Raw genomic sequence first — 12,224 nt, forward strand, 5'->3', positions numbered from 1 at the left:
TCACGCTTTCTCTACTCAAACTCTTTCTCTACCTCTTTCTGTATGCTGTAAGTGCCGTCTCTTCCTCTCTCTCTCTTCCTCTCTCCCTCCCTCTCTCTGTCTCTGGGTAAGAGTGCTGCCTGTGTTTTAGCAGAGCAATGGGAGAGAGTCATTCATGGCAACTTGAAATTCATCTCCAGCAGTAAAAATCCCATGACCACATGTTACTGTCTGTTATAAAATCAGTCAGTTACTACCTGTGGTGGTCACATGAAGTTCAGCCGGTTTTGCTATCATCAATAATGATCGGATCTGAAATGTTTTGGGTAATTAAGTGTTGTAGTTTTATTAGATGATGATGATTCACATTCAGAAAAATTCACCTCAATTCAGATGGATAATTGTACAGTTTTTGTGTACTTTACATCACTGAACTGCTTTTTCTCTCTTGCAGTTTTTGATAGATGTACAAGGATGCTATAACTAAGTGGCAACCTTTTCAAGGTAAAAAAAAAAAAAACAACAAAATAAAAATAACAGCATTCTTTTCACAGTGCCCATTTTTGATTTTGTGATCATTTAGCTTATGAACACCTAAAAATTCACAATGTCAGTTCGTCCTTGAGTCCACCACTGAAGAGAGGCTTCAGAGCACTTCATTACCACTCAGTAAATATATAACTAGCATTACATAAGACTGTGAGGGATTATTTCACTGGGCAGATTTAAGTCAAAAGAATGGAAGACAATGGCTGCCTGAAAGGTCAGAGCCCTGCCTATAAACTTTGGTAAATGGAAATAGGAAAAGGACAAGGCTGCTAAACCCACATTAGTGTCTTTCAACTTATTGTTTTGGTTTTTAGGGCCCACAGCTTTACTGTTTTGATTTGCTCTCACTGCTCTCATCAACAGTGTTTCCAGCAACTAGCAGCTGTTTTGAAAGAAGAATGCCCTGATAAACACACTGGATGCTAACTGCATGCACCAAACAACAAACAAAGTTAATGAGTAGCTGGTGACCATAATGGGGCATTTAGCTGCAAAACAGCCAGGCTGTCTCTAAATTCACTGAAATGAAAGTGAATATTAAGAAAAACAAATGTGATGTGAAACAAACATCCATGTGATGTTCACAGCTTGTTCTGCTGCTCCCAAGCAACCCTCCCCCTGAAAAAAAAAGAAAAGAAAAATCCGCTTCCTGCAGTTATTAGTAATATTTTTTGCATTAGTGCTCCCATGAACAATGGGCAAAGCACAAGAAATGTCTCTACGTGTTTCCAGCACAACAGCATTAGATTTGTATCTGACATTTCCAAGTTTGGTGTCAGAATCAATAACAGCTTCTTGGTTAACTCACCACGTTACACATTCAACAATCGTGCAGAGAGAAGTTTATTGTAGAAGAAGATATAACTGTTTCTCCACCCACTTAAAGCAGCAAAGCCAAAGCGTGCATTTGAAGTAAAGGTTGTGACTTTCACTGGAACTTTTGCTATAAAAAAAAAAAGTCTTATTCTCTTTCCCACAGCTGAAAACAAGAAACAGTTTGGGGCATTGTGGGAAATACTGCGTGGAGGCAGTCATGTATTCAAAATTTATCACAAAATAGCCCTGAGATATTGAACATGACAGACTGGTGACGTATAAAATGTGTAAAACTATTTCAGGATGGGTTTCTCTTTTAATTAACTTGAATTACTTTTCGTCTGCAGTCTGTGAAACAACATAAGCTCAGATTGAGAAGTGTGGAGGCAGGTGGGTGTGCAGTTGGTGGTCCGACAACAGTTGCAGGCTATACCATCTCCCAGGTGTGGAGCTGACTGTTGCTCAGCATGAACGCTGGGCACCAGATGGCATTAGCCCGCCTGCCCGCTGCTCAAGGCATACTTATCTTTGACACTTGCGTGCATTTGTGTATGTGTTTGCGCATGTGGACTCGTTCTGCAATGTTGCGGTGACAAAACAGATATGCCAGAAATCAAAACAAGCTGAGCTGCTTTGATCCTCACAGTAAAGCTGTGTACTTCTTTGACCTGATGTGAAACAGAGCGTGTTATGTGCAAAGGCTGAAAACATGAGTTGAAACTGAAAGTGAGTCTACAGCATTTTGGTTTGCTTCTACTTTTTACAAAGTCAGAAGTTATGAGAATCCAAACATAACATTGAAACCGAATATTATTCTTAAGCACAGTTCAGTGCCTCTGGCCTTTGCATGTGAGCCCTTGAGTTCTGGCTAAGCCTCAGTAATTCAGTTTCTGATATAATCGCCATCATCAGGATCTCCACAAATGTGCCCTCAGTAATAATGGGGCCTTTTAGTTTGTAAGTTATTTTGCTTGTATAACTACAAGCTACTGTCAACTCTACTGTGTCGTGGCCGGATAGGACAAACTAACCACACGACACTAACAGGAGAGACCAGTGGTGAAAGAAGAATTCATATCTACCACCACAATGTAAAAATACTCCATTACTGCATTTAGTTTAGTTTAGTTTTTTTTTTAAGAAAACAAGTATAGGGAATAACTATTATTATTATCTGTAAAATGTACTTGAATGAGTAGTCATTCTGAAGAAAGATGTAGAGTGTTATATTATAATCTACATTATAGGAATACTATTACTTGTTCAGTAGATATTTGCAGTTATATACTGTTATGTAGTTTAATCCATCCATCCATTTGTTTCACCGCTGCCACTTTATATTTGTTGTTTTATAAATCTGTGTGGTCTGGGCACTAATAAACAACACTACTGCTACTATAAAGTACCGTAGTAATGGTTGATTACAAGGATGAAAGTAGATTGAAAAGTAAATATTGTGCAAAGGTTTTCAAATTGTAACGAAGTACAGTACTTGAGTAAATCTACTTAGTTTCCACCACTGATAATGCCCCATTTTCAATGAGCTGGGTGAATGTTTTTGTAAAGGATGTTTGGAAATGTTTTGAAGTCCTTAACTTTACTGGTGCTAACAGACAACTGGATGAATGGAGGAGGAAGAGAAACAACAGCATCGATGTGCAGACTGCTGTACCGAACTCTGCAGCCTCATCCTGAAACCTCCAGGCTGACTTATTTTGAGTCGACAGAAAGGGAGACTAAAAGAAGAAGAAAAAGAAGAAGAAGAAGAAGAGGGAGAGGAGCTTCCTGTAATGATGTGCGCCACCACTCTCCTCTGATGTTCAATGAGAAACAAATGAGCTGACTTTGCAAAGCGGGCCACAAAAAGGCTATGAAGTGAGAGTTTGCCTTTGATCCAGTGCCTTTACTGGCAGAGAGCCTTCCAGTCTGGGCTTCTTCAGACAGACTGGCCTGATGAGAGACTCACTCCTGTTTCAAGAGGAGTTAGGTGACATAATTTTTACCTTTCTACGAGAGTGCACAGTATCAGAGAGGCACGAGAAACATTCAAACCAGCAAATGTGTCACAGCATTGAGGCAGAAAGTGTTTTCGCTAACTGTAGGAGGTATAGTTCACATTTACAGTGCACCGACAATGTAGAGGGATGAGTACATTGCCAGTTTACCCTTTCTGGTACATGTTTCCATGGCAACCAAGGCTCTCTTTTAATGAAGCAATAATCCAGCAGGGACTGAAACAGAGAGACAATATGGCCACTGGCATTTGAGAATTTTAGCACGACACAATGAGTATGTGTGTGTGTGCGTGTGTGTGCGTGTGTGTTTGTGTGTGTGTGTGCATGTGTGTGTGTGTGTGTGTGTGGGCAGTAAACAGCATGTGATCGATCAGTTTGTCAATCAGAACGAGGCAGGACAGTCTAAACTTTTTGCTGCGAGGCTCTTACGTCGGAGTTATTTTAAAAACTGTCTGGCATCCTGCCTCTATAAATCTGTCATGCAGCAATAGAAATAAATGGAATGAGACGGAAAATATACATCACGTGACCAACAAAACCCACATATGAAGAACCATGGACTTTCTTAAGAGTGAAGAACGGGCTGAATATTTCAAAGACGTGCATCAGATTCTGCAAGGCAAGCTTTTACAATACCCTAAAATGTTGCTTGCTGGTCCAAGGTCTGTGTTATGGATTTGCAATATTCATGTTTTCTTTGAGGTACCGTACCTTAAAATAGAAAGTGTTTCAAAGTGTGAAAACTTTAACTTTAAAAGACATAAGCATGATATAACTGCAGTCAGAGTGACAGACACACAGGGAATCTTTGTCCCAAAGGCAAGCAAGGCTGACACAGTTTGAAACCACAAGTATAATTCAATTCCCCTTTAAAAATATTTCACTCACACACACACTTGCACACACACACACACACACACACACCACGGTCCACAGTAGTGTACTTGAAGTGAAAGTTACCACAGATCTATTTTGCAGATGCCTGATATCCCACAGTTTGGAGCTAGAAGAATCACATCAGCCCAGTATGTACTCTGTTTGTTGGAACTCTCCACTTTTTCCTCACAATACAGCTGAAACTGCCTCCTGCGCTTTTTGATGCTTGAATTCTGACAGGCCAAAAAATTATAATTTTATTTACTTTAAAGACCCACAGGGAACTTTTCAACGTTAGTAATTTTTGGATGTGTTACGGCTTATCTAGGACCTGAACCCAAATGCACGACTCGAAGACAAAGTACAAAATAAACAGTATTTATTAACAAAGTGACAACTGAAAATCACTCCAAGAGGTAATGGGAAAACGTGAGAACAAAAAAATCACTCATACGAGGACAAAGGCACAACGGCTGAACAAAGTAACAAAGAAAAACTTAAAGAGTACAACAGCTCTGACTAGAAAAAGTAACAACAAAACACAAGACCTGACTGTGGCAAGGGAAAGGTGACAAGGACAAAACGCTGGTTCTTTGACATTACGACCAGTCGAACTGGCACAGGACAAGCGAAGACGCAGACTATATATAAACACCAGGTAAGGGGAAACAGGTGGAAACAATTAGGGCGGGGAAAACAATCTCACTGGCGGGAAACAAGAGGAAGGGCAAGCAACCTGAAACAAGAGGATATAACATTTCAAAATAAAAGCAAAACCCACAAGACAACATGGACAAAACAAAACATGGCATTATTTCCTGACTATGACAGGATGGTGCAAAATGCTAGTGGCGATGATAATGCTAATCTGTTGGTTGACTGATTCATTGCTTTGGTCCAGAATTAAATATCAAATTGAATGAAAACATCAACTAATTGGTGGTTTGCTATGAAGCACACACACATACACACGATTCAGCCAAAACATTAAAACCTGTAACTGGTTTTAACATTGAGGCTGATTGGTGTAGATAATGATGGTGATTGAAAATGACAGTGTGAGACCCTTACATGTGGAAGTGATAATGAAAGCATATTTTCACCCTGAAGCTGTACACTAGTGCGTGCTACAGTACATACAGTTATACATAAGATATTTTTTTTCCTGTTGAATTTACAACTTGAATCGCCACCTCTGCTGATCCACGTTCGGCCTTGTAACTGGCTGTTTAGCCTTTTGCCAACGTCTACAGTGGACAGGTTAAATTTTATTAATAGGAAAAGACTGACAAAGAAAGAGTTTTGTAGTTGTGGAAAAACAAATTGACAGAAGAGCAGGCCGGAACTAAGTATTTTTCTGTTTACATTCATTTTTCTTAACTTGTTATTGGCATCAAGCTTCACAGCGATGATGGAGATAATTGTGAAGAGGAACGTTTTTCTGGTAAATTTACAAGGTACATTTTACAAAGTGCAGTCAGAGCTACTGCAGCATGCAGAGATGATTTCCATCTGGATGGAGGACAGGAATGAGATTGAGGTTAATGAGAGTATAGAGATTCATTTGCTACATCCCAGGACACCTGCAAGGAACAGCCTGTGATACACACATGCACACAAACAAGAAAAAACATCCATGCATGCACATACACACAAGTAACACTTGAAAAAGAACATTTAGTGGAGAAAAGTCATTTTTATGATCAACTCTCAGTCTCAATACAAACTCTAATACAGCACACACACACACACACACACACACACACACACACATACACACATACACACTCTCTTACAGTTCACACATACAGTAGGTAAACTTGTTGCTGAGGTGGTGAAACTGACTGTTGCAGATATTGATTAGCCTACCAGGCACTTTGTGTGTGTGTGTGTTTTCCCCTGACAGACTCTCTTCGTCTCCTTATAATCAGCACAAACAGTGGTTGTGTGTCAGGGAAATTGAGGTTGAGACCGTTTTATTTTAGACAGTTTACTTTCTTGCATCACTGATAGAAAGCTGATGTTTGACATCTCTGGAGGAACCACACCACACAGCTGAAAACCATGTGTATATCTTCTCTTAGTTTCTTCCTCAGTACCTCCGTCTCCATTTCTCTTATCTTTCAAATGCATGATCAAACAAACATGTTTTCAAGTAGAACTCCAGTGGTCTTTAAGCATAATCCTTTGAGTGGTCCCAGTATTTAGAAAGTGGAGGCAATACAAATTGAAGCATCTGTGTGTGTGAAATGTATTGCTGTGTTTGCCCAGAGTAAGAGTGATTGAATTGCATGAACAGACTGGTTGCTTTCTTTGGGCTGTGCTGAAGATAGCACATCATAGTGTTATGTGTTGTAGTGCCCTCTCCTGACCAATATTTGCAAATACAAAAAGAGAAATAATTACTTTTCATTCTCACCGTCTAATATGAACACATTATTCCTGCTCTTTTATCTGCGGCTCTTCAAAGATTTAAAATACACTTTATTTACATAGCACCTTTGAAATACAAAGTGCAGTCTGAGCAGTGTATCTGAACATGACAAAATATTGAAGTATTTAAAAAGAGAAGGGAAGTATTTTGATAAACAGCTAGAGTAAAATAAAACAACAAAATAATGAGTTGAATTGAGGAAGTGTGTTGTTATAGGTAATTTCAAAAAACAACAAGGGTCCGTTTCTTACTTGGAAAATGCTCCCAATATTTATATTTGATTACATACATAGAAAAAACTGACAAAATACCCAAAAAGAAGATGAAAAACACAATATTGGTACAATAATTTACATTTACTTCAGTATTAGCATGTCTAAGTTTTTCACACAAAGCATAATATGTCCAGCAGAAATACAATTTTAATACATACCAAAATATAAAATTTAGCTTTGTACAGTCATGAGATAATATAAGTGAAGCAATGGAGATCATATATCAGTGTCTTTGGGTGTTTTCCAGCTACCTCTCTGTCTGGTTAAGAATCTCATGCTGAGATGTTCGGCCTCCTGATGATGCTCTACAGGCTGCTGGGAGAGGTTGTTGGTCTGTGGGAGGCAGTCCAGGGTCAAGCCCTTATGGAAGCAGACAGAGTACTGGGAGAGCAACGTCACCAGGATGGATTTCATCATCACCATGGCAATGTGCTTGCCAACGCAGGATCGAGGGCCTGAACCGAATGGCTGGAAGTAACGGCGAGGAACCTGGAGCAGGACAAAGGGATGGGACAGAGGACAGATCAGAGAGGTAAAAATTTAAAATCTAACATTCCTCAGTAACATAACTGTTCATGACTTAAAAAAAAACAAAAAAACACTATGTATATTATTTATTAAAACTCTGACCCTGAGTTAATCTGCTCTCTCAATTCTGTGTGGATATGGTTTGATCAGATTTGATTGACGGCAGCCGTATAAACAAACAACTGTCATCACATTCTGATTGAAATGTAACTGAATCCTTACTGCTGCATGAAAGTTACATGACATAAGCCGGAACCTGCCAACCTCTAATTAAGTAGGAAGAGCAAGGATGAAAATAGAAATACAGAAATCTCTCATGTGAAATATCCAATACTGTTCTAACTTCTGGGTCTGTAAAAGTTAATTTATTCACTTTAACTTATTTCATCTTACAATTTTATATTTTTAAGTCTCAAAGTTGCAGGAAGATCCTCAACTTAGCCAAAAAAAAAAGGCTACTTACATTTTTTTCAAAGTTTCCCATACTGAATTCATTTGGTTTTGGGAAAAACTCTGTCCGGTGCATACGTCCGGTGTTGAGAATGATATTTGTGCCCTTCGGTACCCTGTAGCCATCTATGACGTCATCAGACAGGGCTCGACGCATGGTGATGTCCACCACAGGGTGGAAGCGCAGACATTCGTTGATGAAGCTCTCCAGGACATGCAGCTTCTGAAGGTCCCCGTTCTGAAGCTGCCGCTCACCTGTTGCAAGGAAATGGCAATGAGATATCATTACCGCCACAGCATCAGAGCACCCCTGGCTGAATGTGATGCAGTCTAATACAGCAACCTTGCAATGAATTCTACCGTCATAATAATGAAGGTTATACTGTTTTTGTTGACGTTGTATTAGGGAAGCGCTGATTCAACTGTATGATCATTTTGCAGGATGTAGTTTGTGGTGACGCTGAATCTGTACCTGTGTAACAGATCAGACTCCTCTAAGATGCTTAAATCTGGCTTTTCAAATCTAGCATTGGACGACAGTACTTAATCAGTACCGCACGTTGTCAGTATTAGTGTCTTTGAATTTTGTTTATACCAGATCCTTACCCACAACAGTGTCTATCTCTTGTAGCAGCTGCAGCTCCACATCTGGATTCTGTTTCAGGAGCAGCAGCATGAAGAAGAGACTGATGGACAGAGTGTCTGGTGCTGCGATCACCATCTCCAACACACACTGTGTCACGTTCTCAGCAGACAGCTCGCCATTGTTCTGAACACACACACACACACACACACACACAAATGTGAATAAGGTGAATTCCTTTACACCGAAGAAAAAAAACCATATGGGCGGCAGGAAGTGCTGAAAGGGCTTGAGGAAAGAGAAAAGGACAAAAAAAAGGGATGTGCTTCTGAATATCTGGCTGAGATTCAATTCTCAGACTGACCTGTGCAAATATTAGCTCTGTGGTGAAGTTGATGTTGTCCAGTTTATCTGCCCGCTCCACATCTCTCCTCTTCTGTTCTACAAGGCTCTGTATGGCATCTTGAAGCTCCTGGCTGTGAGATTACAGATAAACAATACTTGATCAGAGAAAAAGAACTCAGCCAAAACAAAACTGAAGATGGGCTCATGTATGATGAAGCATGATAATGAAAATAGTAAAGCAATAAATTCGACTCACGCTGCTGTCCTGTGCCTCTGGTGAATCCAGTCAAACTTGAAGTAGATGTCTGGTTTGATCAGAACACTCTGCCATGTGTCAAAATACTTATGAATCTTCAACAGCAGCTCCTTCTCTGAAAACACAAATGTTGCGGGAACACAACACAGTAGTGAGACAAATTCCCTGTATCTTATCTGAACCAAGCTGATGAATTAAAACTCACACTGTTCCAATATGTGTTTGCTCCGACATAAACAAATTTCTCAGTTTACAATTTGCAGGACAACGTAAATTAAGTAAGAAATTTATGGAATGCCTCCTCACCATTGACAGGTACACCCAAGAACAGTCTGTTGGAGATGTCGATCACAGTGCAGCGCAACAAACTGAGGACATCCACATGACCCAAAGTGTCCAGGCCATCAAGATGAGTCTGTGTGGAGGAGACACAGACCTCCACTGTCCTCTGCAAACCTGGACCTGTCAGAGCTGACACAGAAAAGTTTTTTCTGATTGAGATTAGTCAGATATTTTGTATATGAAATCAGTGAATAACTGGATCAATCAGTATGCTTCCAAGACTGAATGTGTTAAAAACTTACCCTTGCTGAAATAGGTGCGTATCTTTTTCCACAGAGCGACATTGTTGTTAAATATGATGCCTCTCTCATTCATGCCGATGCAGCTGAGTCCCTGCTCGCTCCCAAAACGTGAAGCATAATGTCCACTCTTCAGTACATGGTGCACCGCTGATGCCCTTGAGATTAAAAATAAAAAAATTAATTAAAAATAAATAAACTACAGTTTATCAGTTTACTCTGACTGTCTGGTAACTATTCATAAGAATTAACAAATAACCAACCTGCTGATTATGAGGGTCTCTTCTCCATTGATCCAGACTCTGGCAATGTCTCCATACTTAATGTTGTAGTAGTTGCTGGTTGCGCCTATACCAGTCCACATGAATCTCACATATGACAGAAGTGGCCCCAGACCCAGAAAGAAAGAAGGACCTGATGTGGAAAAATGGCAATGAATGTATTTCAGCACTGGCACCAGCACAAATAAAGAAACTGCGGAGCGTCAAAGCTGACGTACGACCACTGAACCTACCTGGTATGGTTTTCTTTCCTGTGTGGCTCCAGGCGACCAGCAGCAGACAGACAAGCAGTATTAGGGTTCTGGTTGACATGGAGATACCCGGTGATCCCACTGCAGTGGAATTTGGGGAGATGGAGACCAGGTCTGCCAGCATGGCATCCAGACCTACAGGAGTCATTGCCACTTCACAAGCAGGGATCAGATCCATAGGAAGGCAGATTTAAAACAGGCTGCACACGACTGCACAAATGCAACGACCGGTGAAATCTGCCTCTGAAATCAGGGCTTTCTCTTTATAAGCAGTCAGAACTGGTTACAAGCCAGGTCAGGGTAATGCAAAAGCCACAACAGAGCAGGAAAATGGTAAACAATACACTTATAACCTTGAGGGGCTGGATTTGTACCAGCGCCCTTGAGTGAACGGGAGTTCAGTGGGTACGTGTTGCGGTGCAGTATTGGAGCCAGTTTCTGTTATGGGGTGTATGTGACATTTTGATGATGAGAAGCAAGTATCGCTCCTCCTTTGAACATCAAAAGAATCTGGTTGGAAATCCTACAAAACAACACCTGGGCCCTGAGAGTAAGATAAAATCAGTGCTAATACTTTCATTTTTACAGCTTTATCTGTCTTACAAAGTTACATTTTCTGTTTTTTCCAGATACACCCCAGTAGCAGAGAATAAAGACTTCACTTACTATTTGTTGATTTATTCTCATGCTGATCTGTTTGTGGACCTGAAAGAAGAAGAAACAGCTCAGTCTGAGTCTGCAGGTCAGAGCTAGTTCACCTGTGAAGACAAGGAGTGGACTGATCCTTTCCAACACTCAGACTCTGTGGACATCAGTTCACTGAATATAAATCCATCTGTGTGAAGCTTTATACACACACACCTCACACTGATCAGGGAATAATCATTTCTCCTGCTGTGGTCGAGCTTATGGAACATTCCTGTCGTATTGGAGACTGTGATGTTTGAGTGAGGATGACTGTGGTGCAGCTGAAAGATGAAAGACTTTCAGACTGACTGCAGGTGGTTTAGAGATCGGCAGCATGTTCTCTTCACTAAGCAGCGTTTCACCCTCTTTCATGGCGGCGTTAATGATGACGGTATTTTACCGTCCGAGCTTCATTCAGAGCTCAGGTTCACCTTCACCCAGGCCGCTGCTGCTCACCTGCTGCCAAAGCAGCAGGTGAGCTCGAGACAGCCACAGTCCGCGAGCACGCGCTCCTTGGCGCGCTCGTTGGGGCTCGTCTGAAATCGTGTATTGAAATGTTGTGTGTACTCACTTTTCGTAGGTGAGCGGTGCGATGGAGACGTGCGTGCGATGTGTTCCGCGCACACGCGCTCTCCTCTCCTCCAAACCGGCGCGGTAATGGCTGACTCGGTGACCGCGTGGTGGTCACAATAGTACCGTGGTTTAGCAGAACTACGAGCTGAAACCAGCTCCAACACACGGCTCAGCGTCCGGTGTTATCAGGTTACACACTGAGTCAAAGTCCCCATTTCCACCTGTTTCTAGCCTTCTCGCGCGCCTGCACCTGCCCCTTTTAAGTCCCACCCGCTAACAACCAGGTGGGTCGTCATCTCTGATTGGCTAATGATTGGCCTAGGGGTGTGAGATACTACAAAATTTGGTATGATCTATACCAAGTAAATACAGGGCCAGTGCTCCTGATACAGATTCCAATATCAATATTTTTTTACTCAGAAAAGCAGCTTATCTACTTTTGTGCAGGGCGGAGCAATGCGTCATAATTTATGAAGTGAATGCAATATGGGGGGTTAGTTTGATTAATGCCCATCCCCTCATCACTCCACTCTCAAACCAGAACAAAAAAACAAAACAAAGAGAGAGAGAGAGAGAAAGAGAGAAATGGGTGGAGACAAAGCGTGAAGTAGAGAAAAGGACAGAGAGATCCCTCTAACCAATCAGGTTGCAGAAAAAGGGATAATTCACCAATGGCAGGGAAGAGAGAGCGGTGCTCGTCTGCTGTGTCTTTCTTAATATACCCAAACTAAAGCCCGGGATGTGT

At 41.2% G+C, this 12,224-nt stretch overlaps 1 protein-coding gene across 1 annotated transcript; it reads right to left on the reverse strand.

Annotated features, from left to right (window-relative positions):
* Positions 1 to 7,160: 7,160 nt before the first annotated feature.
* Positions 7,161 to 10,397, reverse strand: LOC121201293 (aromatase). The gene is made up of 9 exons (XM_041067101.1): positions 10,202 to 10,397; positions 9,951 to 10,101; positions 9,691 to 9,845; positions 9,413 to 9,577; positions 9,107 to 9,221; positions 8,870 to 8,981; positions 8,529 to 8,691; positions 7,936 to 8,177; positions 7,161 to 7,433 (listed from the first exon to the last, which is right to left on the reverse strand). Exons 1-9 carry the CDS (start codon positions 10,395 to 10,397, stop codon positions 7,161 to 7,163), a joined length of 1,572 nt encoding a protein of 523 aa, XP_040923035.1.
* Between the last annotated feature and the right edge of the window lie 1,827 nt (positions 10,398 to 12,224).

This window comes from Toxotes jaculatrix, chromosome 1, assembly GCF_017976425.1.
Source record: "Toxotes jaculatrix isolate fToxJac2 chromosome 1, fToxJac2.pri, whole genome shotgun sequence".
NCBI classification, from domain to species: domain Eukaryota; kingdom Metazoa; phylum Chordata; class Actinopteri; family Toxotidae; genus Toxotes; species Toxotes jaculatrix.

Coding starts and splice junctions, on each gene's coding strand:
- LOC121201293 (XM_041067101.1), bottom strand. CDS start 10,397: ATGGATCTGATCCCTGCTTGTGAAGTGGCAATGACTCCTGTAGGTCTG. Junction 10,102..10,201: donor AGGAAAGAAAACCATACCAG/GTAGGTTCAGTG, acceptor TTTCCACATCAG/GTCCTTCTTTCTTTCTGGGT. Junction 8,692..8,869: donor CAGAGCTAATATTTGCACAG/GTCAGTCTGAGA, acceptor GTGTGTGTTCAG/AACAATGGCGAGCTGTCTGC.